General features: G+C 52.4%; 1 protein-coding gene across 1 annotated transcript in view; it reads left to right on the top strand.

The window, feature by feature from the left end:
• Window positions 1-26,282, top strand: part of CFAP45 (cilia and flagella associated protein 45) — a 34,193-nt gene that overhangs the window by 6,844 nt on the left and 1,067 nt on the right. The window contains exons 3-10 of the mRNA XM_075540433.1: window positions 4,113-4,255; window positions 6,716-6,860; window positions 7,230-7,400; window positions 8,589-8,767; window positions 10,924-11,053; window positions 16,531-16,677; window positions 20,857-20,970; window positions 21,618-21,811. Coding sequence (XP_075396548.1) covers window positions 4,113-4,255; window positions 6,716-6,860; window positions 7,230-7,400; window positions 8,589-8,767; window positions 10,924-11,053; window positions 16,531-16,677; window positions 20,857-20,970; window positions 21,618-21,811 — 1,223 coding nt within the window. The remainder of the gene's footprint in view (window positions 1-4,112; window positions 4,256-6,715; window positions 6,861-7,229; window positions 7,401-8,588; window positions 8,768-10,923; window positions 11,054-16,530; window positions 16,678-20,856; window positions 20,971-21,617; window positions 21,812-26,282) is intronic.

Below are 26,282 nucleotides of genomic sequence, written 5' to 3'. Positions count from 1 at the left end.
ATAAAGTCCTCTTCAGACCCACACAATACATGCAATGACGCTGAATGCAGAAGATCATAGGCCGGTGGGTGGAAAGCCTTGTGGATCCAGTGGCGGTGTAAGCATCTCAGTGCTGGCCGGGGGTTTCTGTGGTTCTTCCAGCTCAGGGCACTAGTGTACTTCCATGTGTCCTGTCAGCTGCAATGTCTCCCAGGGAGTAAGCCAAGAGAGAGTGTCTCCCACCTCCAAAGAGGAATACAGGAGTTCCCAGAATCCTCAGGAGAAGGCCATGCCCACACAGAGGCCTCATTGGCTATGACCTGATTGACAGGCTGGACTCCACCCCTTCACTCTTAATCTTTTCAAATTGATGAATGATTATATAACTACCACAATAGGATAGGGTGGAATTGCTCCTGCGAATTTCTGAGACTTTTTTTCCCCAAAAAGAGTTTTATTGGCACATAATTTACATATAATACAATTCAATAGTTCAATTGTTCACTCATTTCAAGATGAATTGGACCATCATTACCACACCAAATTTAGAACATTTACTCCTCCCCAGGGTTAAATCACTGTTAAAATGAGTTGTGCAGTCACGATCAGTTCCAGTGCTCCCACCCCCTTCCATATTCATTATTTGCTCCTGAATTTTCCCTCCCTCCCTACCATCCACCCACACCCCATAAACCCTTATATCAGTTATTGTCTCTATGCATCCACCCCTCCTGTGCTTCACAAACTGGGAAACCCAACAGAAACAATAAAAAACAAAATTGAAACAATGTGGTAAGGATAAAATACTAATATAAAGACAAAAATACAAATAACGAGTAAGAAAGAAAAGACCCCCAAAAAAGACAAGGAAGAGATTTCTGTCATGGAACACTTACATCCAGAACAAATTTAGGTTGGGTCTGTAGGGAGGTCAACTGGCCAAGTATGGGGTTCGATCCAGCATAATCAAGATTACAATGGTCTCTGCCCGCTAGTAAGGCTCTTGCCTGTGGCTACAGGGGATCTGCCAGAGGCTCAGTCTGATCAGACACTCTGCAGATGGGTTTTGGGCTCCCAATGTCCTCCATAGTCTTCTCCAAATTGGGTATTCATAATTTTAGCTCTGTTACTTTTTTCTTCACCATAGTTGAGTTTGTAATTGTCATCTTTGGATCACACAAGCTGGTGTGCTTCTTCCAAGTGGACTTAGTTGATTCCTTGCTTAGATGGCTGCTTGTTTGAATATAAGCCTTTAAGTCCCCATACACTATGCCAATTGATATCCAGGCACCATCTGCTTTCTTCACCACACTTTGCTGTAGCACCCTTATCTTCAGTGATCATTTCATAAAGGTGAGTATCGAGCAGGGCCATGTTCTCAGAACTAATTGAAGCTAGAATTAAGTAGGAACCCAGACTCCCTCTGCTTGTCCATGGGGCTTGCATTTCTCAGGTTTACTTTGGGAGTTGTAATATGACACAATCAAAACCCTGTAAGACCAACTCCATCAATATCAGCCATAAGCCAACCAGCAATCAAGCAAACTGAACACACAGACCCAAAAAGAAAGAAAGAAAGAAAAGCAAGCTACAAGCAGGAAAGCAAAAACCCATATAAACAAAAAGTACAGCATTGTCAATCACCCCCTTGGGTTGTAAGTCCATTGCACAATTATCGTCATCAACTTCCCCAAGGACACGGCACTCCGGACATTGACGGTATGAGGAGTCTATGTGAGAACAGTTCCCCCTTGCGGTGCAACCCATGAGTTTTTGCCCTACACAGTTCGATCTTCCATTGGGTTCTATTGACTCTAAAAATGGGGATCGATGCCAGAGGGGATCAATTCTTCCAAGTTCCAGATCCCTGCTTTATGGATCAGAACCTGTCCTGCAGCTGCAAGGTGGGCATTGTGGTACTACATGTGTGGTGATCCTGGGTCCCTTTCCATTGGACACCCACCGAGCCAGGAGTTCCCCCTCAAGCTTCATTGACCACCACTTCCAGAGAGTCCTGGGGTGGCCACTCTGCTTCCTCTCCCATGCAAGGACCCCAGTCCTCGAGACTGTGACTCTTTAAGGGAGTAGAAAGCCTTGTCTTTTTCCCTTGGAGCGGCTGGTGGTTTCGAACTGCTGAACCTGGTGGTGAGCAGCCCAATGTATAACCACTATGCCATCAAAGGTAGCACTGGGCAAATCGTCCCTCTCTCACAGTAGCTCTAGTGGGGCTTATGTCAACGGGAGCTCCTGAAGCCCTCCTGTCAGCACAGCATGTAACAGCTGTTACAATGGCCAAGCCGAGGCTCAGCTCCAGGGAGCCCGGTAGCTGTTGAGTGAGAGCACGGGATGTGAGCATCTGTAGGTGCAGTGTTCCAAATGCCCCACCGCTAACCAGAAGGTCAGCGGTTCAAACACATCAGTCCTTCCGTGGGAGAAAGGTGTGGCGGTCTGCTTCCATAAAGTTTCCCGGCCTCGGAAAGCATATAGGGGTCTGCGCTGTCCTATAGGGCTGTTTTGAGTTGGAATTGACAGCCGAGGGTTTTGGTTTGGGGGAACCAAGCTTGCAGACTCCAAGCAACCCCTTTCCCCCTCCAGCCAAGAAGAGCCATGGGGGTGAAACTTGGCTCAGCAAAACAGCCAGTTAGCTTTGAGGGCAAGTGTCATCCAAATTAAGGGGTTGGCAACTCTTTTAGTTCAGAAAAGGAGAGGCAGAGAGCTACCTTTTGGTACATCTAAAGTCTAGAGGTGGGAAGAGAGAGAGAGAGAGAGAGAGAGAGAGAGAGAGAGAGAGAGAGAGAGAGAGAGAGAGAAACGTGCCAGTGGAGACCAGGGATTATCTGGCACAGGGGTGGGGTGAGTGGGGAGAAGAGTTACTGCCCATCCCTGCTCCATACCCTCCTTGCTCTGAGCCAAAAGGGACTTTCCGGAGGTCTCTGGAAGGAGGAGCCGGCAGCTCTGTTCATGGAGAAGACTCCTCCCTGGTAAGGTGAAGATCCAGAGCAATGCTGTTTCACTGCAGGCAGACTTTGTGCTTGAGGTCCACAGAGGAGTTCCGGTTAAAGCAAAGATCTCTTTGGAATTGGCCACAGCGGTCTTCACGGGGTCTCATGCTGGCTAGCCACGGGGGTGGGGTGGGGGGGTGGGGGTGGGGGGGTGGACAGGCAGTCAACAAAATGCCAGTGACTGGGCCGTTCTCTTTGACCTTATTGCTGGGCCTTAGTCAAGGCAGGGCTCTCGGCAGTAGGGAGCAGAAGTGCCCTGTGTGGCAGCACTTCTCTGTGCCCGCCAGGAAGCGGAGACTGGGCACCAGGTGGCAGCAGCACTCAGGGGAACTGGCTAGGCAAAGGCAGGTTCTCAGGAAGGGGCGGTGCAGGATGGGGCAGGGCAGGCTCTCCTTCGAGGCGGTCCCCCTGTCTCCAGGAAGGTGTGTAGTTACAGCAGCAGTGACAAACAACATTCCTTGCCGGGTTTTACATTTTCCTGAAGGAGGCGACTTCATTTTTCTTGTTACCCTTCACTTGCAGGAAAACCTTGACCACATTTTCTCTCTCTTCTATACTCTTGCAGAATTCTAACTCACTGACTGCCTCACCACCCCCACCAGGCTATTGACTGTTCAAGACCCATTCCAAATTCCCTCAATAATGACACTATAGTGTGTGTGTGTGGGGGGGGGGGGAATGTTGGGTGTTAGGTGTATTGGAGTTAATTAATCATTAGAAAGGGATTAAGCATTCTTGACACTCTATGTTGGATCTACCTATAACAAACTGTATTGCTTAGAACCCACAGTGGGGTCTAACTGAGAAAATGACTTCTTTCCCCCCCACAGATTGTGGTAGGAGGAGAGCCCAGTGATCAGAGATCTACTTTTCCTGCCCAATGGTTTCTGACAAGGGGTACACACGCTAGCCCCCTGCCTGCCCTGGGCCTCCAGGAGTGTTCATTCATCTGCATGACTTAGAGAGAGATCTTGCTCTCAGGGGAGCTGCCAGCATGGAACGCCACACTCTTCCCTCAGTGTCCTGACTGCCCTGGACCATCCTGCTGGAAGGGGCTGGAAGTCTCAGGGGATGCTTGGCCAGCAGGCATTGGGGTAATGAGCTTTTAAACTGTCCTTCTTGGGTCCACAGCCCCTGCCACCGGCCTCCAGGGACAGCCCCATTGTGCTGCTGCGAGATAAACAGGCCATCCAGAGAGGGCTCACGGCGCCCACCAAGGCGCACAAGCCACAGACCATCCAGCTCATCACGCGGGACATGGTCCGGGAGCTCGTGTGAGTGCTCCGGCGAGCCCCCTGCTCTCCCGGGCTCAGGCTGCACTGCTGGGGAGGGTCTCTCCTGGGCGAGGGGTCATGACTTGGCGTCACTCTGTCAGTCCACTCCCCGATCCTTCCCCATGCACCTTCATTGCTCTGTCCCATGATCCCCTTCTCCAGCACGGCCTGTTTTGTTGCATGCCATCTCATATCTAGTCTTGCTGCGGCCTTTTATCCCCAACTTCGTTCTCCACCTCTTCTTTTGGCTTGCTGTGGGACCCCGGGGTCCCTGGGTAGTACAGATGGTCAATGTGCTTATCTGCTCATCGAAAGGTTGGCAGTTTGTGCCTGCTTTGGAGAAAGGCCCGGTGTTCCGAACACCCTGGTTTTGGAAACCTCTCAGAGCACAATTCTACGCTGAAACACACGGGGGCGCGAGGGGCCGGAGTCTCCTCCATGCCAGCTGACGCCATGGTGGCTGACGGGACCTAAGGGGCCGAGTGTGCAAGGGTCCCCTCTTTCAGTCCCCAGTAGTGCCTTGGGTAAAGGGAACATTCCAGATGAGTCAATTCCTGCCAGCAGCATGAAGAAGATGAAGCAAAGAGAAACTGACCAGATGCTTAATAGCTGCCTGGCTTCTTCCCAGGCTCAGCGGCCAGAAGAAGAAATTCCCCGGGGTTCCTTTGGGATTAGCTCAGCACTGCGTCTTTATCGGAACTGCCCCTTGCTCAGCCCCTTCCAGTGTGAGGCCTATCAGTGCTGGATTACTCAATCAACTAGGTAAGCACAGGCTTCCTTGTGCTTACTTATGAATCTTTACTGAACAGTTTCACATGTTGGGGGCTGGGGATCACATCCAAGGGTCTGCTTCTAGTGAGGGCTGGCAGCTGTCTCTCCCCCAGCCCCACAGCACCTTTCTGCAGAATCAAGGCCTCTCCACAATCCCTGCCAGGGGCAGAGTACCCCATAAGCAAGGGAAACACAGGCTGATGTGTGCTTACTTCCTAATCTGTAGTGAAACATTTCGCATGTTTGTCACTCCATTAAAGATGAGGCGCACCCCATGTCAACTTGTGCACGATCGATTAGTAAGTGAGCACAGGTAAGTCTCTGCTTACCTTGCTTACTGAGTAACCTGCCCCTGGGTGCAGGCCTGCCTTAGAATGTCAGTCAGTTAGTCAGTCAGTCAGCTCTGTGTGCTCAGTGGGTCCTGTGGCAGCCTCATGTGGAACTCTGCCACTGTTTGCCCTCCTCTAGCCCCACCCAGTAGAAGCTTGAATTCCCAGAAAGTGCCTCCTAGGTAAGGAGCCAGGAGGCTTCTCTGGGACGGGCTCTGGGAAGTGGGTTTGAACCACTCCTGATCGGCATCATGCAGCTAGATCCGGGATCTGAGAAGCAATTCCACCTTTGCGTGGTTGAGTCCTGACCAGGTCGGAGGTGAAGTGGCTGACTGCTTCAGAGGGCTGAGACGGGCAGCAAGAGCTTCTGTCTGCCCATCAGATCCTTTCCTGTCATTCCAGATCCAAGGCTGTCTGGGGCCAATCCCCCAATCCACTCACTCGGTCAGTCCCCGCCCCCTGCTGGTTTTATTAGACAAGATTCCACTTCCTGTCCCCGAGGAGCTGCGTCTCAGTGCTGTGCGCCTGTTAAATTGCCTCACCCAGAAGCAGCTGTACCTCACCCCTCCCACCAGCTACTCCCTCCCCCACCTTGAAGGGATGTCATTTGTTTGTAATCATTATAATTAGCTATTGGTGTGTTGAATGCGCTGGGCGGCTAGAAAGGAGAGGCCTATGGACTCTCTGATGGGTTGTGGATCAGAGATTTTAATTACTATTTAGGGTTCAGAGCTTCTCCCTGGGCTGAATGGACAGGGGTGTTTAGGGGTCCTTGCTGGCACCCATTTCAACCATGTCTGGCGTCTCCTTGCCCCCCCCACCCCCGGGTGCTGTCCTCGAGAGAGAAGCTATGTTTAAAGTTCGATTGACCAGCTTCAGTTTGGGCTCTCACCCTGCGCCAAGCTGTGTGCCAGGGGCCGGCGCACCGACGTCAATAAGACCAAGCCCGGCTCTGAAGGAGCTTGTAATTTGCCCAGGAAACGGACGCTACACAACCGGCCCATGACGCAGGCAGTCAGAACAAAGGGCCTCAAAGGAGGCGGCCGTGTATTGGACTTTGGGCGTGGCCCATGCGGATGGCATGTGAGGGGGCTCACTGTAGCACAGCGAAGGTCACATACCAGCTGGACCTTTCAAGTACTTAAAAAACCTCTTTTTTACCTGGGATGCTCCTTCATGCCCCCGGCCCCCCCCCCACCGCTTCTGGTGGACCCAGCACAGAGTGCAGCCCTTCCTGAATGTGTCTCCCTGGGGGCTGGGGGGGTTGATGCTGAGGAGGGACAGGACAGGGAGAGGAGTCAGAAGCAGGTGCTCCGAGCTTGCCTGTCATCTCTCTAACTTTGTTCCTTCCCTCTGCCAGTGTTCCCACCGAGGACCCTTCCGGGGAGTCCCTTATCATCAGCCCCGAGGAGTTCGAGCGGATCAAGTGGGCCTCCCACATCCTGACCCGGGAGGAACTTGAGGCGAAGGAGCAGGCCTTGAAGCTGGAGAAGGAAGCCACGCTGGTAGCTCAGCTCCTCCAGCCCCGATCTCTGCAGCGCAGGGAGGGCAGAGTGGAAATGTGCCGGAGAGGGGCTAGAATTCTAGTCAGGGGCCCCTGAAACAGAGAGTGGATGTGTGTGTGTGTGTGTGTGTGTGTGTTGCACAGGGGCGGCCAGAGAGGCATATCTGAGATGTGGAGCAAACTGGGGGGTGGCAGGTGGGGGGTGGGGGGTGGCGGAGAGTCAGGGTAGCAGGGAGAATGAGGCCAAGCTGTGCCGCCTTCTGGGTTAGGATGGCTGATGGGGCGTGGCAGGAAGCATACTGGGTCCCCAGCAGTCGCCAAGCTAGTGTCCAGGGCACAATGCACAGGGAACCCGGCCGATGTCCCTTAGGATGCGGTGACGTCACGTAAGAAGATCATGAAGCAGAAGGACCTGGTGTGCAAGAACAACAAGAAGCTCAGTGACCTGGAGGAGGTGGCCAAGGAGAGGGCCCAGAACCTCCTGCAGAGAGCCAACACACTGAGGATGGAGCAGGAGGAGGAGCTGAAGAGCATGAACAAGGTGGGCGCTTACCGCTCACCGCTCCCTCTCTGCTCTCTCCCTGCACCTGCCCTCCTCTGGCTCTCCACTGGACAGCACTGCTGCCACTGGAGATGGGAAAGGATGGGTGGGGGTCGGGGGACGGGGTCAGAGGCTGGTGGGAGAGAGCTACACCTGCCCAGTAGTTGCCGTGTTCAGAGCTAGCCGAGTGACCTTGAGCCAGTCATGTGCTCTTCCCGAGCCTCTGTTTGTTCATTTGTAAAACAAGGATGACCACATTAGTAAGCAGGCTTCATCCAGCTCACAGGTGGGAGAGCCTCCTGGCCTGTGGCTCACTAAACGCTCACAACGATGAGGGTCTGGTTTTCATCTTTATCCCACTTGTTTAATTCTGGCCACATATGGTGGTTCAGGCAATTGGATTCTTTATGAAGTACCCAACGTGCTTCTTGTAGCCGAGAACAGAAAGATCCGAGGCTCATTTCGAGCCTGGTTTGTAACCCATCTGCACGGTGGTTCGTTTCCCAATCGAATGGAAAAATGCTGACTCATCTACTCCTTCATCTCCAATTTCTGTCTCTCCGGTAAATCATCTCTACGTGGTCCCCCTCTTGGTGTTGCAAGCTTTTACTTGTTAGTTCTTCTGACGGACCCCTGGCCGTGGTTGCTGTAATCCCCTCTGGAGTCATGCTGGGCGATTCCATTTTATGGCCTCAATCTGATGGCCGCAGTCAGCGGGTCCTAGTTCCCCCAGGAGCAGAATAGGGCTCTTAACTTGAGGTTCTTAAATTCCTAAGGGGGACCAGGACACTCTGGATTGCAAGGGAATTTCATGGGTATCTATGCTAGTAGATCCTGTTGAGTGCTGGGCCTATAGGTTTCATCAGTCCCAAAGGATGATTGATCCATGACACCCAAAAGATGAAGACCCAGTGGGCCCCGAAAGACGCTAGCCTGGGCCTCTCCTTGCACAGCCTCCAGACCCTCACAGGCTCTCAGTCCACGTCCAGTGAAGCAGTATGTGGGGTGACTTGGGAGGTGCATGCTGCTTTCCTGTGCTTCTGAGCAGGCACGGGCACCTCTAGCAGAGCCAGAGTGACTCTGCTCCCGCTCTTCCAATGTCCACACTTCCATACGGCAGCCCCTCCACCCCCCGTCCCCCCATTTCTACTCCCAGATCCAGTGCCATGACTTCACGTCCACACTCAGGTCATCCTCAATGCCAAGTGTCATGCCATCCGGGATGCCCAAATCCTGGAGAAGCAGCTGATCCAAAAAGAACTGGAAACGGAGGAGAAGAGGTTGGACCAGATGATGGAGGTGGAGCGGCAGAAATCCCTTCAGAGGCAGGAGGAACTGGACCAGAAAAGGAGAGAGGAACGAATCCGGTAAGGTGGCAGTTTGGGCATTCACACATGCCCCCCCTTCCCCCTCCCCAAGCCATTTCCATGTGTCCTTAGGTCCACACAGGGCAGCAAAGAGGGAGGAGGTGAGAAATGGTCCCTGCCAATCTCTGTCATCATCTCCACACCTTCACGAAGGGATTCTCAGAATCTGAGCGCTTTGTGGACCGGCAAGGTTCACCTTTGAGCGGATGTCTGCGACGACCACAGATGCTTCCCTATGGGGCCCTTGCCCGGCCCATTTCCTACCGTGTTCTTCTGTGCACTGCATGTTGTCCTGTCCCCCCAGGCCTTGTCACAAGTTCATGGTTTTTGCTGCTTCCTTTGCTTCCAAGACTCTTTTTCTCTCTCTCGTTCTCCTTAAAAATGCGTTCTCTTCTTCCCCCTGGGTAGCTAGCTGTGCTGTACCTCCCTGAAACCACATTCACACCGCCAGGCAGGCAGTTCCCACCGCCCCCTCCGCACCCTGACCCTCTGTGCTTAGGCTCTGGCATTTGCGTCCTGCACTGTCCCGGGCATCTCTTTACATGTGGCTCTGTGACCCTCACTGGGCTGTAGGCTCATTGAAGGCAAGATCCCTGCCTGGCTCATTCCTGTACTCCAGCCCCTGCCAAGGTCCGGCCCAGAGTGGGTGCGGACTCCACACTAGGGGGAAAGCTTTAGTCCCCCCACCCCATTCTTTTGCAGTAAAGGACAAGTCCCGGAACAGGTAGATTATAGACTTGTCATGTCTGAACTTTAGAGTGGCAACCACAAACAGGTGCAGAGATAATCCTGCTTCTATTAACAGCCCTTGCACGGAACACAGCCCGCCCCTTTCATCGCGCTGCTTCTGGTAGGGGTCTGATAGGCCACGGTAAGCCCCCAACACTAGTTCGTGGTGGAACATTCGTCCAGCTCCAACGGTGGAGAGTCTCTGCCTCATGAGGCAGCGTTAAGTGATCTGACCTGGTTTCTGCCTTGAGTCCAAACCTACTTCCCTGTAACTTGGACTCATTCTCACTGACTGACTTCAGGTGGATTCTGCGTCATAGCGACCACCCTGTAGGACAGAGTAGGACTGCCCCCATGGGTTTCCAGGACTGGAACCCTTAACAGGAATAGGAAACCTCATCCTTCTCTGGAGGAGCAAGGGGTGGTCCCAAACTGTTGACCTTTGTGGTTATCAGCTCAACTCATAACCCACATGCCACGGAGGCTCCCTGGACTTCTACTCATCACTCCTGTTTGTTTCTGGACACCTGGAGCCATTCAAGTGCGAATCTCCCCTCCTTCCCGTCTGTTCCCCTGGTCTTCCAGTCTTTACTTACAGACCACAGAGGCCTTATCTTCTCTGGATGCTTTCAAGGTCATTGTCATTCCAGTAACACCGGGGTTGTTGTTGGTGGTGTCTCTAGCAGCACTGAATCTAGAACCCAGGTTTCCCTGCTTCTCACTGCTGGGTGGGGGCAGTGGGCGAGGTCCTGAGTGGAGAAACTCCCTCAGCTAGGGTGTGATTGAGACAGTTCCCAGACTCGGCGGGGAAGGCAGGGTCCGAAGAGAAGATAAACTCAGGGGTGGCAGAAGCATGGGAGGAATTGGAAGTCTTGGGCTTGACAGCTCCAGTGACTCTTCTGAGAGAGGTGGGAGGAGTCTAGGAGCTCTTTACGTACTGGGAAGTCCCTACGTAGCGAAAAGAGCTACATGCTGGGACTGCTAAGCCCAAAGGTTGGCAGGTCAAAGCCACTGATCAGCAACTCAGAAGGGCCTGGTGATCTACTTAGGAGGTTTGCAGCCTCTGAACGCCCCGTGGAGCAGTAGCACTCTGCCTTGGGGTTGCTATGGGTTGGAATCAATTCAATGCCAACTGGCTCCGTGCAAGAAGGAAGAAGGTGTAGTATAAGATGGGGTGCGCTTTGGGGGGGGAAAGGAAGGCAGAAAAGGTATTTTAAGAAGGGTGGGCTCCAGAACCTGGATCTCCGCAGAGAGAAGGCCACCCTGGGGGAGGACTTTGGTCCGGCCCGTGAAGCTTACCCCTGCTGGGGAGCTTGCCATCTTGTCCGTGTGAGGCCTCCAGTCCTGGTGGAGTGTGTGGGCGGAGGTTGAAGCAGAGGGACAGACAGCCTGGGTTTCTAAGCCCCCGTGCCACTGTCTCCTTGCAGAGGAAGAAGGCAGATTGTGGAACAGATGGAAAGGAACCAGGAAGAGCGATCGCTGCTCAGCGAGCAGCGGGAGCAGGAGAAGGAGCAGATGCTGGAGTACATGGAACAGCTCCAAGAGGAGGATCTCAAGGTAACGGGGTGTGTGTGTGTGTGTGTTGCGGGGGGCGGGTCGGTGGTGCTGGCCAGAAAAGCGCCGAGTCCCATGAGCCAAGGGCACCCAAGCCCTGGAAGGCCTTGAGGTTCTGGGGTGTGGTTTGATTTTTCTGACAGGCACTTGCTCATTTCACAACACCATCGGCACGCCAGCTTTTTACTGCCATGTGAGACGTCCACTTGTCAGTGGCGCCGCGCCGGGGGTGGGAGGGAGGTGGGGGTGGGGTAACGGGCCAGGATTGGGATAGATAGAACTTGGGGTCTGAGACCGATACGTCCATGCAGGTGGACACACAAAGTACACGGAGGAGTGCATGCTTGGCACAAATAAGCAGAGAGGTGTTTTATGGTCTCTCTGTGACTGAGAGACATCACAGACTCTTGGGTGGACCGAGGTAGTGTCTGCGTTCCAGGCTCCTGCTGTTACCTCATTGGGTCATTAATTGTGTTGAGAAGCCAAACCTTTTTTTTTGTTGTTCCCCCTTCCTGTTAGCCTAAACACAATTAGTGGGCATATCCATTGCAAAAGAAATGATTACATCCCTGCCTCAAACGAAATGGACTTCAAAGGCCCTCCTTTATTCTCCTTATCTGGCTTTGCTGCAGCGCACAAAAGCCCTCAGCCTAGTGTGTGGCAGGAGTGTGTGGCAGGTGCAGGCACATCTGTAACATTTCTTTTCCCCTTTTCCACCTCAGCTTTTCCTTTTGAGCGGTTTCTCACACACAGAGAAGTTGAAAGAATTGCACCACACCTGTAAATCTTTCACCCGACGTAATCGTTGCTAATACATTGTCTTAGCTGCCTGTCTCTTACTAGATGTAGACACACGTTTGCTGCTGCGAAAGGGTTTCATTGCGGGCGCAGGCACCTTGACACTTCCTACCAAACATGCCGGCCTGCATCCCCTTAAGAACAAGCACATTCTTCGTCTTTCAACGGTGCCCTTGTCACCTACCTCCGTGCCCAGATGGAGCCCCCGTGAGTCTGTGGCACCGTTTACTATGCAAGTCACATTCAGGTTTCCCCAGCTGCTTTGTTGTCCTTCAAATCACAGTCCAAGCAAAGTCCACCTGTTGTTTGCAGTGACGTCTCTTGAGGCTGTTTTGATCTACACACGTGGCTCAGACGTAAGAGCCCGTGGGAGGCTGGGCTGGGCCCGGTGGGGCTTTGGTGTGTGGTGTGCAGGGTGGCCGTGGGCCAGATCCGACTGCGCAGCGCCTAGCACACACACCGACCGCTAAGGGCTGTTCCGGTCTCGAAGCAGGGGCAGAGTACCCAGCAAGCGAGGTAAGCGTGGGCTTCCTGGGCTTGCTTCCTCACCTGTAGTGCGCAATTTCGCAAGACTCACATAGTCACGATACGGTGACAAACACATGAAACTGCTCGCTATAGGCGTGCATAGAAACACCAGTTAAGCCCACGTCGATCTTGCTGCTCATTGGGAACGCCGTCTCTGTCAGGGATTGCAGATTTGAAAGGGGGCTCTGATTCTGCAGGGAGGTGCCGTGCGTTAGGCGAGAGACAGACAGAGGCTAGGATGTGGTGACAAGATGTGAAAGCTTGCCCTGTGGATGGTTAGTAAGCACAGGGATGGTCTATGATCCAAGTGAGCCTATGCCTGCCGACCTTCTTAGCTTCTTAGTAATCCCACACTCTCTCTCGAAGCCTTTACATATCCACATGCAGAATCTTTTTAAAGTTCATGGAAAAGTGCATTTTCTTGTCGTTCCATTTTTTCACGAGCTTTTTGAAATCCTCTCGTCTGTATTTAGATGGATACCATATATACAGACACATGTATTACAATCACACACACACAAGTGATCTATTTTAGTGACATTGACCTTTTCCAAGTGTCCAGGCTTCACATTCCAGGTTTGTCTGACTGTTTTCTCGTCTACCTTGGGGCACCTGTACTGTTCACATTTTCTCCATTTTATGGAGAGTTGAGGTGTCACTGGCCTGTACACTTCATGGTGGTGGGTGATGGGGCAGGGGCGGGGCATGCAGGGTCTCATGGTGGGCAGGCTTGTAACCATAAAGCATGTGTGTGATGCGAGGAGCCATGTGGAGGACGGGGGTGATGGCCACCTGGACGATGAGCGGGGAAGAAGGGGACACAGAGCTCGTGAGCTGCTTGAGAAGGACTAGGGGGGCCAAGGGATTGAGAGGCCTGGTGGGGCTACTGGGGCCCCTGGCTTCGGAGAGCCAGGGAGACAGCCATGAGGGAGGGAGGTACGAGGCAGACTGGAAAACCCAATTGGATTGTGGGGAGTAGGAGCCGATGGACTCACGGAGACCCCCCAGAGCAAGTCCCACACCCCAGCGAGTCAGCACCAGTGTATCCATGTGGTGTCACGGGCTTTTCAGTGTCCTTTGAGTGAGCACTCCCTGAGTCTCCAGGAAGTCCGAGCTGGCAGTTTTAAGGTAGAAACCTGTGCCTCCGAGGGCCGTAGACCTGCCTCCTCATCTCAGGTAGTCCAAGGGCAGCCTCCCGGCTCGTCCCCACCTCCCTAGAAGATGGGGAAGAGTCAGTGGAAGAAGTTATCCCAGAGGTTGTCTGAGGTTGGAGAACCGCAGAAAGCCTTTGGTTTCATGGAAGTCAGGTGAACCAAGGAAGACAAGCCGAATCCACAAACGGACCCAACAGTGGGGAGGTGGATGTTACAGAGCTCAGTGGCCGCATCGGCTTTGAGGGTCAGCGAGACTGAGCATGGCCTGAGGTCCCACAGCAGCTCTAACGCTGGTAGAATGGACTTTTGAAAGGCAGGAGTGTGGGAAACAGAAAGGTTATTCCCCAGATTGGCCCCACCCCTATTACATGCCACATGGCCAATGACCATACATTTAGAGGTCAGCTGCTTCAAGGCCAGCTCCCTGAGGGTCATCAGCCATCTAGAGCACGCAGACCCTGTAGTCGGTCCCACTCTAAGTAGGGCCCACTCCCATCTGATAAGGACAGTGGATTGTCCCCCTGAAGGAGAGCCCAAAGACTAAGGTCAAGCCAACTCAGGGAGGACCAAGGTTAGGCTGCCATCCTGACTCTAGAGTCTGCCCATCTTGTCACATGTGTGCCCCTAGGGCCTCCCCTTCCTATTGTGTGAACACACTTAGCTCATCCCCCCCTGCTGCACGTATGCCTATTGTACAACCCTTCCTGTTACACATGTGGTTACCTATAATTAGGGGTGCTTGCACACCCCTGAGTGTGTATAAGCCTTGATTGGAAAATACATTCACTCTCTCTGAAGATATATTCACTCACCTCCCAGATGGCTGCTAAGGTCATGGCCATCTGGAAGGTGAGTATTTACACGCTTTATCTTGTCTGATGTCTCTTTCATTTTACCCCTCAATTACGAACCCCCCCCCTTGCACCCGTTCGATTGCAGGTGCTGGTACCCCACATTGGAGGGAGGGGGAAGGGGTAAACAGGAGTGTGAGAGTGGCAGCGGTGTAGGGCAGAGTGGAGACTGGGGTGGGAGGATGGGGAGAGGTGGCATGCTCATAGCTGGACTTCTGCCCAACACAAGGCCTTCTTGCCTCTTCCTCGGGAGGAAGGGAAGCACCGCAGCCCACCCAGCGAGGAGGCCGCTAGTTAGCATGCTGATCCAGGTCAGACGGCATCTGGAGGAAGGCGCCCTAGACTGGGTAGTGAGGTGAGCCAGGGAGGAGCTGTCCAAGAGGAACACAGGCAGCAGAGTTGGCTCGGTGGAAGCTTCTGGGCAGCTGGGCTGAGGAAGAGATGAGCAGGGTGGCCAGGTGGGGAGTGAGTCTTTGGAGAGATGGAGTCAGCTGGAAACAGTATTGGGGGGAAGGTAAGGTAGGGGGAACATGGGGGTGAGGTAGAGAAGTTTGCAGCGAAAGGTGGGAATGTGATAACGGAGGTGGGATGGAGGCCAGCCACACGGGTTCCCGTGACCTTCTGTTCTGTGACCTGAACATCTGCTGGAGCTCAGAAGTGGTTTTGTGAGCTTTTTAAGTCTCAGGGCTGGGCAAGCAAGGGGCTTCAGAGGGGTCTTGTCCCTCTGGGTTTCACTGGTACTCTGGTCTCCGTCTGTCTGTGTGACCTTCTGGGTCTAAGGCTTTGTTTTTATTGATCTTTTTTCTTTTCACCACTGGCTCTCTCACTTTGGTTTCCCCTGCCTTCGGCACAAGCTCGCCATGCGACATCCACCAAGCCTGCTGCCATGCAAGCAAGCCTGGCTCATAGGGACCTGAGAGGACCGAGGAGAACGGCTCCTTTGCGGTTCTTTGTGGGAGCCTCATCTTTCTCCTACTGGTGGATTTGAACCGCTGACCGAGCAGTTAGCAGCTGAACTCATAACCTACCACCCACCAGGGCTCCCGAGGGCCCACAAGGCAGCGAATAATCTCAAGCAGTGTGGTGCCGACTCAAGCACAAAGAACCCCCATGGGGAGCGGTTCCCCACAGTTGGGGTCATCACTTTTCAGAGCAAGGTGGGAATTTTTAAGTTATAGACCCGGATTCAAAACTCTGGCCCAGGAGTCTATTGGCTGGGTGGCCCTGGGCCTCAGTTTCCTCATACAGGAGAGGGAACATTGGCATCCTGAGCTGGGTTTTCCTCATCTGTACACCAAAGATATCAGCGCTGACCCTCCAGCCTTTGTTGTTAGATGCCGGCAAGTTGGTGCCAACTCGTAGTGACCCTTTGTCAACAGAACGAAGCCTGTTTGCACCCTTGTCATCTGACACATGTTGCTGTAGTTGAGCCAGTTGTTCATTTATCTTGGTCAGGCTTGACCTCTTTTTTATGGCCCCTCTACTTTACCAAGCATGGTGGCCTTTTCCAGCGACTGGTTTCTCCTGACAACAGGTCTAAAGTCCACGGGACAAGTCTCACCATCCTTACGTGGCCTGAATAGTATGTATGTCGGGGGGTGGGTGGTGGTGGTGGTGTCAAAAGATTTGTGGAAAAAATCCATTGTCTTTAAGTTCCATTCGCCCGCCCCACCATGAAATGCTTGAAGCTCCTAGTGGAGATAAAGTACTCAATGCAGTGAAAGTACTTAATTAGCGTAACCCTATTTTAATAACCACTATTGAACGGAGCCCACGATGGGGTCTAAATAGAAAAGAAGTTAAGACAGGAGAAAGGAGACGGGGACACGATTCAGCATGACTTGTGGTGGAGGGATGCTGAGTAGAATTTTAAGAGTGTCAACTTCCTGCAAGTACATGGAGGTCAACAGTGTCAGCTGACACCAAGAAATCAGGTTGCAGGGAGCTGGAGCAAAGTGGCCTGGTTAGAAGAGGTGTTTGGGGACCCTCCTGTAACAGTTTAAACAAAGGGCTGTGATGGAATCAGACCTTGGCCAGCACAGAGGCCTTCTGCCTCCATCGGTGTGTTTCTGGCCCTCCATGCCAACATCTTTGTTTGTTACTTCTTTTGCTCTGAGTCTATCTGTTCGCCCCCTCCCTCCCCTGGCAGGACATGGAACGCAGGCACCAAGAAAAACTGAAGATGCAAGAGGAGATTAAGCGGATCAATGATGAAAACCAGAAACAGAAAGCAGAAGTGCTGGCACAGGAGAAACTGGCAGACCAGATGGTGATGGAGTTCACCAAGAAGAAGATGGTAGGAATCCGGCCCTTGATGCCTTGGGTCCTCTGAATGGAAGGACATGTCTGTCAGTCTGTCTGCCTGCTGTAGGGAGAGGCAGGTCTGAGAACAAAGGGCCTCCAATGAAAGGTGGTCATGTTCTCATTCTAAAATTCAGGCCAGTTCATTCTAGGGCTTGCCCTCTTTTTCTCTCCACCTTGGCCACTCCACTTGCTCATTAGTCTAAAAAGGACACCCAAATTGGTGTGTCATTATCCTTGTCAACACCTTTGATTAGAAGGTGGGAGGAGGATCATGTGCGGGTAGGGAAAAAAAATGGAACGTATTGGTGAAAGTGAAGTTTTTGTGGATTCCTCATGATCTCTATAATTATGTCCCCAGGAATTATGAGTCAACTGAAAATGCTCATATTGGCCATCCTCTGATGGGTGCTAGACTCAGAAAATAAAGCCCCTTCCACACTGTGGGACCTGTAGGGACAAATGCACCGGGGGAGAGCAACCCCCTCAGACAGGCACAGGTGCGTGTAGCCTGCAAGTGTGGAAGGGAGATGTGGAATGGTTAGGATCTGGGGGCTGGGCCTTCAGAGACAAGCATCGGGGTTTAGCACAGTTTAGACCAGTGGTTCTCAACGTGTGGGTCTCGACCCCTTTGGGGGTTGAATGACCCTTTCACAGGGGTCACCTGATTCCTAACAGTACTAAAATTACAGTTTTAAGGTAGCAATGAAAATCATTTTATGGTTGGGGGTATATTAAAAGAGTCACGGCCTTAGCAAGGTTGAGAACCACTGGTTTAGATGGAGGAAACAGGCATTTATATAAAGAGAGGAAGAAGTTATTGGACTCTCTGTGAGTGGGTCCTTACCCCTTTGCCAGTCTCCAAGTCCCAGGACCACAGTAATCGCTTGAGACGTCTCTGTGGCTTCTCCTCAGTAGTGATTCCTAAGGAAGCGCAGGGAGAGGGGCAGGTGTGCTTCTCAAAGGTACATCTGATATGCCCATTAATTTCAAAGGCAAAACATCGAGAATAAAGCTCAAAACCTGGGTGCATTGGCCTTGGTTTGGGGCTTTTCCATTGGCTGTCAGGGGTGTGTGGGCAGTAGACTAAGACAGCAAGACTGGGGCCGCAGATGGCTTGTATGGAATGACGGCACTCAGTGTCACGTAGTCGTGCACAGGCTCTGTGCTAAGCACGCTACGAGTGCTCTCAGTTATTCCATTACAACAACCGCGTCACATCCTCGTTGATTGATTGGAAATGCTCTGACTATTCCAATGTGTGTCTGGGATCAGACCAAGCGCAAAGAGGGTAAGAACCGAGAAGGGTGCTACGTACATCGTCGGGACCCCAGGAACCTCGAAGGGACTTGGAAAAGCTCATGGGGAAAAAATCCATTATCTTTGCATCCCATCTTCCCACAAACATTTTGAAGTCCCCTCATATTTGCCTAAATGGAGGGGTGACAATGGCGAGTGGTTTGCTGACTAAGGAGAGAGACTGACGAGAGAGAGAAACAGAGCAAGAGAGAGAGAGGGAGAGAAAGAGAGAGAGAAGGAGAGAGAGAGAGATTGCTGAGAGCGGTTGCTGGGATGCCTTCAACGCTGGGCAAAGCGGTAAGCGAGGGATGATGAGCAGTCACCCTCAACTTCTGAGCAGAAGAGAAAGTCTTGTCTTCTTACGAGGGAAGGACATGGGCAGGGTGGAGCCTGGAGGGACTGAAGCCTGCAAAGGGATCAGGGACTTGCTTGTGCCTGCATCCTCTGTGAAAGGACAAACCAGGCTGTCTTGGAAGAAGTACAACAGAGTGTCCCTGAGAGGCCAGGATGGTGAGACTTCATCTTGAATACTTTGGTCAGGAGAGACCAGCTCCTGGAGAAGGACGTCATGCTTGGTAAAGTGGAGGGGCAGTGAAAAAGAGGAAGGTCCTGAAGGAGATGGACGGACACGGTGGCTGAAACTGGGGGCTCAAGCAGAGGAACACTTGTGAGACTGGGCAGTGTTTCATTCGGTTGTGCTTATGCTCGCTGTGGGTCTTAACTGACTCAATGGCACCCGACAACAGAACAAGAACAAGTGTCTAACTGTGTCACAGGTCCTCTCCTGCCCTCATGGTGGGGTCTGTTTTTGCAGCCAGGACATCCATTTCCAAGGTACGGGCAGAGGTTGCTTGTGAAAGCACCCAGAATTCCCTGCAAAGTGACCGGAGGAACTAGCTCTACACACAGCTGGGCACAGCTCACGGTCAGGCAACTCATTGGCTTTTCCGGAAACTGGAGAGATGGGACCGGTCGCTGTGCGTCAAAATGGACATGATGGGCAGGGAGTTTGAGTTTGTGGCCAGTAGCATGAGGGCCTACGGGTTATTCCTCGTGGGAAAAATCCCATTTCCACCCAACCTGCCCCATTAAGCGGAATTTGGTAACTTTGTAGAGATACAGCCATTATTTTAGAGAACTGGTCGTTAGCTGCCATTGAGTCAGCTTTAACTCATGGGCAGCAGAACCGAGCATCGCCTGGCCCGCCATCTTTTCGATTATTGGCATGCTCCATGTCAAGGCCGTGGCCACTGTGTGTTTGAGTACCTACCTGCCGACCTAGGGGCCTCGTCCTCCAGCACCATGTCAGCCCGCAGTCTGCTGTGATGCCGACTCACAGGACTTCCCAGGCTGACTTTCAGAAGTTAGGTATCAGCCCTCTCTTCCAAGTCTGTCTTAATTTAGAAGCTCTGCTGGCATTTGGAATCTTATTGACGTGTGTGGCAGTTTCGTAATCTCCTGTCAACTTGAGTGAAGGGTGGAGTCTAGCCTGTCAGTCAGGTCGATAATGAAGCCTCTGTGTGGGCGTGGCCTTCTCGTGAGGATTTTGCGAACTCCTGTCTTCCTCCCTGGAGACGGGACACACAGTCCCTCTGCTTCTTCTTCCTGCTGACAAGCCACATGGAGCTATGTTGATGGAGCCAGAGCCCTGGAGCTGGAGGAGCCATGTGGAGACTCACACCAGCACTGAGATACTTCTATCACCATTGGATCCCAAATACTTCCCACCCCTTGGCCTGTGATATCCCTGTACTTGGCAGCATTGCACGTGCTGTCCAAGTCTGAAGTGGAATGTATACCGGACTTATGAACTTGATTTGGACTGGGCTGGAATGTCTTATTGATGCATCATTACTTCTTGATGTAAAGTTCTCTCTAACACACATATGAGTGCCTTTGGATTTGATTCTCTAGTAAACCCGGCCTAATTTCTACTATCTGAGCAATAGGCAAGTCAGTGTCGAATGACTGCCCGGCAGAGAGGGTGGTGGAGAGACGTGGTAAAGGGAGCCAACTCTGGTTCATTTCCTGGGCATCTGTCACACGCCGTGGGACTGCAGGAGGCATGTTTGGACCTTTGCCCAGGGTCTGAAGAGATAACCTCTCCACGCACTGTGCTTTATTAGACAGGCAGGAACTTGGCCCAGTGGCCTTGCAACCTGACATGGCCTGCGATGTAATAGTAGAGAGAAGAGCCTGGCATTTCGACCTGGGATCAGCTTCTTTGGGGGTGGTTCATTAGCTGTGCAATCCCTGCAGTTGAGATCAGCACTCGGCATGCCAGACTCCTCACCAAGACTGTCTCATGAAATAGCATCTCAGATAACACACATGAAAACCACCAAGCATTCTGCAAATATTTGTAGTTTCTTGTTCGGGTACTGCCAAGTTCAAGGGTGCCCTGTCTTATGAGGAACCTCGATGGTGCTGTCGGCAGTTCAAACCCCTGAGCTGTTACCTTGAAGGAAGACCAGCAGGCTGTCTGCTCCCATCAAGATCGACCCTTTCCAGAGTTGCTGTGAGTCAGAATCCACAGTGTGTCAGGTTTTTAGAGGGAACCAAGAAGTAGCAGGGGCGACCTTGGACTTTATGGGAGCTCTGTGTAGGGACTTTGTTTCTCTCTACATGAGGTGGTGCTTAGCTGACTCCCGCTGACCTATGAGCGCAAAGTCCGGCTGCTCCGTAGAGTTGTCAAGGCTGCGGCTCTTTCAAAGCGTTCACTAGGTTTGGCTTCCAACATGCCTCTGAGTGGGTTTGAACCTCCCACTTTGAGACTGGGAGTCAGGGGTGTAAGCACTTGGGCCACCCAGGGATTGCGACGCCAGCCTCCTGGGAGCGGGTCTTCTTTAGTTACCTTGCCTTTTCTGCCCGGCAGGCTCGAGAAGCAGAGTTCGAGGCTGAACAGGAGCGGATCCGGCGGGACAAGGAGAAGGAGATCACCCGGCTGAGGGCCTTGCAGGAGAAGGCCCAAGATTACCAGGCCGAACAGGTGCCCACGCTGTCTTGATGCCCTTCCCCTTTCCCACCCGCCTGGCTCTCCTGGGACAGCCTGGACGGTGAGCTCCCGGCAGAGGCGTGAGACGAGAGAGGGGGCAACAGTTATCCAGCATTCAGTCGTCTGAGGGCCACAGGGTGGGCCTGCCCCCCACACCCCCCAGTTGTCTCTAGCAGCAAGGACTGAGCAGTGCACCATGTGCTCCTGGTCCAAGAGAAAGTCTTTGGATGCTTCGCCAACAACGACTTTCAACCTTGACCACTGACTGCAGTGTGTCACCAGGGGGAAGCTGCAGCATCTCCGTCATTAGCAGTTTTTAAAAATTAGAATCGATTGCAGGGCTGCCTGGGAAGGTGTTCGAGGTCCAGGGAAAGAAGTGGGTTGAGTGGGGTGGAAGGACAAGGTGCCTGCCCTGCAGGGTATCTTCTGACCTGAACGTTTTAAGACAGGATTTCATTCATTCCCCCCGCCCCCCACATCCCCTTCCCTGAGAATAATTTGCTGCTAGCAACATTGATGGGGCGTCCCAAAGCAGACCCTCCACGCCTGCCAGGAGGCGGCTTCCTAAAGGCATCTGCAGCCACCGGAAGTGACTTTGCACCCTCCCCGATCCCTTTCTTCCCCACCCCCTGCTTTCTCAGGATGCTTTGCGGGCCAAGCGCAACCAGGAGGTTGCGGACCGAGAATGGCGCAGAAAGGAAAAGGAAAAGGCTCAGAAGAGGCTGGAGACGGAGGCCATGCTGAAGCAGAGCCGGCTGGAGCAAGTGGCGTTCAAGGAGCACACGCTGGCTGTTCAGGTGCAGCGGGACCGGGATGAGTTCGAGCGGATTCTCCGGTAGGCAGGACCCGGGCACCCGGGTTCCCCTTTCGCGTATTGCCGCGAACCCACTGCCATCGAGTGGGTCTAGGTCGTAGCCATCCTATAGGACAGGGTAGAGCTGCCCATGGTGGGTTTCTGAGGCTGTCAATCCTTATAGGAGCGAGTAGAAGGTCTCATCTTCCTCCTGAGCAGTGGCTGGTGGTTTTGAACACTTTACACCACCAGGCATCTTTGTTCTGACCAGATGGATAGTGGAACGAAATCAGAGGTACTTGAGCCAATAATCTTATGATTTAGAGAATTGGAAAATCGCAGTTGGACATGTTAAAGATGTTGGGGATGGCTAGACTAAATTACCCTGGGGCAATATTACGGTATATAAATACATTTGTAGAGATGGCCCCTCCTACCATAACAACCAGCCCTATACGTTAGGGGTGAAATTCTATTAGGAGAGAAGCAGACACCCAAGTTCACTGCCATCTGGTTGATCCCAACGCACAGAGACTGCCTGGGGCAAGGTACAATGACGCCTGTGGGTTTCTGAGACTAGAGCAGGGGTTTTCCACCTTCCCAATGCCGCCACCCTTTCATGCAGTTCCTCGTGTGGTGGGGACCCCCAACCATACAAAGTATTTTCATTGCTACTTCATCACTGCAATTTTGCTACTGTTATAAATTGGTGACCCCTGTGAAAGAGTCATTCGGCCCCCAAAGGGCTTGAGACCCACAGGTTGAGAACTGCCACTGTAGATCTTTATGGGAGTAGAAAGCCTCATCTTTCTCCTGAGGTAGTGGTGCACTGCTGAGCTTGAGTTTAGTAGCTGAACTCCAGGACTCCTGAGAAGGAAGGAGAGAGAGAGAGACAGACAGACAGAGAGAGAGAGAGAGAGAGAGAGAGAGAGAGAGAGAGAGAGAGAGAGAGAGAGAGAGAGAGAGAAGAGGCAGGCAGAGGAAGAGAAGAAGTCAGCAGGGCTGGGAGTCAGTGGAGCAGGACTTGCAGGGAGATTGTTCCCACTCCGTTGACAGTGATGTATTATTAATGCACATAAATTCAAGGCTCTGTGTGGGACGCTATGGGAGGCATCTGAGATGCGTAAAGCACCGTCCCTTGTCCATTCATGTCCGGGAGAGGATGTCAGAGGCTTGTATTTGGATGGCTCTCACTGGCTTTCCTGCCTTGCTAGCTCTTTATCCTTTCTGTCTTCTGGCTCAAGGATGATTCCAACATAAGCTCCCCGCCCCCAATACATCATAAGACACCACAGCTATGCTGGCTTCCCTTTTTACCGCGAGCGCTGCAGCCTTTGGGCCTGTCTCCTGGGGTGCTCTCCTGACTGGATCGGTTCTGGCCCCATTGGGAAGGGGGACGCTGTAAGATCAGCTTCATAACAAACAGAATTTAAATCAGAGGAGGTTGGACACCAAAGCAGAGGCCTTATGCTCAGAAGCATAGCGATTGAACAGAATGGTGTGGCCCAGCTTCTTGGTTTAGATGCCCCTTCTTCTGGGCCCCGCCTTGGTCAGATTCCAGAGGCAGAGCAGAGCTGTGGGACTCACAGTCCTTTCCAGGACCAGGTTCCTGGTCGTTGATCGGACTGCAGGCCTCTAGCCTGTTCCCTCAGGCAGTGATGTCCTTGGGCTCTGTAACTTTCCTTGCCCTGAGGGTCAGGCTGTGGGCTCGGGACTATGAAGAAGGTAAGTCCCTACATGGTCCCAGATGTTCTGCCCGAGGGCTCAGACTGTTTTCCTGATGTTCTCCCCACCCCACCCCACCCCGCCCCCACTTCCTGGCTTCTGTGGCCTTGGAGATCTCTCTTGCCTTTAGCAGACACTAATAAATGCTAATTGGATGGAATTAGAGCCCTACCTTTGCTGGTGACCCATTTGTCTCTGCTTGGTTTTGTTTGCCTGAAGCATGAGCTCTAGCCAATTATTAAAGCTGGGCCAGCTCATGGGAGCAGTTCAACTTCACCAGCTGTTCTCGGCCTAGCAGCTGGACCAAGTGGCTCCAGGGCCACAAGACTGTCGTGGTGGGTGTCTGTCTTCACTGAGGGCATCTCCGCCACAGCCACTCCCCTCCAACTTTCCCTGCTTCAAAAGCATGCCCTGCCCCACAGGCCGGGTAGGAATGCCCTGCTTCTACCAAGAGGGGTTTCTTCACTGGCTAAGAAGCAGCTGACCAGCCCTTCTCATTGGTTCTTAGAAATACCTGGGAACTATTGAAAAATCATAGACTTTATGTAATACATGCATTATATATATTGGTGCGCTGTATCTATATATTTATTTATCTTTCTCTCTATATATCTATATATATATATATGATATCTGTACCCCAGGATCCACCTGCACAGATTCTGATTTAATTGGTCTGTTGATTCTCCTATGCAGCCAGTCACCACCCTCGTCCCATGGGATGACCACATGTCTTCTCCATTTGGCTTTCAATGGGAGTCCTTGGGTGGTGCAAATGGTTAAATGCTTAGTTGCAAACAGAGAGGTTGGTGGTCACACACACACACACACTACCCCCCCCCCACCCCACCCCCGGCACCTCGGAGGGAAGATCCTGCAAGCTGCTTCTGGAGGGCCTCAGCCTTGAAAACCCCACAGAGCAGCCTTCCTCACTGCACGCACGGAGTCTCCATGAGTTGATGACAAGTGGCGTTTTTGTTTGTTTGTTTGAATCACCCCATCAGCTCTCTTGTGACACATGCACCCCGCCCATCCCTACCTATACCCCTGCACCCAGCGGTGTGTGAGGCAGCGAACCAGGCTTGCACACACAGAGAGCACGCTGGTCCACACCCTGAGGAGAGTGTGGCTGCTGTCCTAGGCGGGTCTTGAGTAGGTTAGATTTGGTGTCTAAATATGGGGGTCAAGGAGGCTGGAAGCTCTGGTCTGGTAAACCGGCAAGGCTCTGCAAAAGGTGTCCCATCTCAGGAGGCCATGGAGCACTGGCTGGGGCAGAGCTGCTGGCAGCTCAGAGGATACCCCGTGCGTGGTGGATCTGGGAAGATGCCCACAGGAAGCAAATGAAGCCGTGCTTTTTGTACCTGTGTTAGCCTGAGGGACCTCCAGGGAGGAGGGCAGGTGGGAGAACCCTGACGGAAATGATTTCACCTGTTTGAAAAATTACATCAAGAAAGAAGTTAGACATGGGCTCACAATGGCCTACAGCTGCATTTCCTCTGAGAGGCGAATATATTTCATCTGAAGGTCCTGAGCCCATCTGGTTGTCACTGGTGATTTCCCCCCTGGTGTCAGGGAACATGATGCATTCTTGGGGAAGAGGCTCCTAAGAGGCATGGAGGGAGCTGGATCAATAAGCGAAGGAAGAGATAGCAGGCCCCGCTCCATCCTCCTTCCTGCAACCAAGCATCACAGGCGTGACCACTTCTTTTACCTGCATGGCACCCCTTGGTTGGTTTTGGTGCTGCCATCATCATGGCGAGGGGAGGTGGAGGTGGGGGTGGGGAACAAGAAGAGGAGAGGGACTGGAGAGGAATTGAGGTAGAGGAAGCATAAGACCTGTTCCCTCTGGGTGAAACCACGGGCTCAGGACCAGCTAGCTCATTTGCAGGGCCCCTTGCTCAACAATAATTAAGCATTTCTTTTCTCTTAAAAAAATCATTTTATTGGGGCTCATACAACTCTTATCACAATCCATACATACATCAGTTGTGTAAAGCACACTTATACATTCATTGCCTTCATCATTCTCAAAATTCACCTTCAGCTTGGGTTCCTGGAATCAGCTCCTTGTTTTCCTTTTTGCCCTTTCCCTCCCTCCCTTAATAATTTATAAATTATTATTTTATCTTATCTTACATTGCGTGGCATCTCCATTCACCCACTTTCCTGTTGCCCATTCCCCAGAGAGGAGGTTATATGTAGATCCCTGTGATCGGTTCTCCTTTCTACCCTCCCTTCCCTCCAGGTATCACACCCTTGGTCCTGAGGGGCTCATCCGTCCTAGATTCCCTGTGTTTCCAGATCCCTACTGTACTGCTGTGCATCCTCTGGTCTAACCAGGTTTGCAAGTAGAATTGGGATCATGATAGCTGCGGGGAGGAAGCCTTTAAGAACTAGAGGAAGGTTGTGAGTTTCATTATTGCTACACTGAACCCTGAGTGACTCATCTCCTCCCCACTACCCCTCTGCAAGGGATGTCCAGTTGTCTACAGATGGGCATTGGGTCCCCATCATGCACTCCCCTCATTCACGATGATATGATTTTTTTCCCCCTGCCTTTGTTGTTTGAAGGCCCCTCGGCCCTTCATGATCACACATGTTAGTGTGCTGCTTCCATGTGGGCTTTGTTGCTTCTGGGCTAGATGGCCGCTTGTTTACTTTCAAGCCTTCAAGTCCCCAGATGCTATATCTCTCAATAGCCGGGCGCCATCAGCCTTCTTCACCACACTTACTTATGCACACATTCGTCTTCAGCATTTATGTGGGGAAGGTGATCACACAATGATGG

Source organism: Tenrec ecaudatus, chromosome 1 (genome assembly GCF_050624435.1).
Source record: "Tenrec ecaudatus isolate mTenEca1 chromosome 1, mTenEca1.hap1, whole genome shotgun sequence".
NCBI classification, from domain to species: Eukaryota; Metazoa; Chordata; class Mammalia; order Afrosoricida; family Tenrecidae; genus Tenrec; species Tenrec ecaudatus.
Note: the sequence above shows the minus strand (reverse complement) of the source record. Positions and strands in the feature narration are given on the sequence as shown.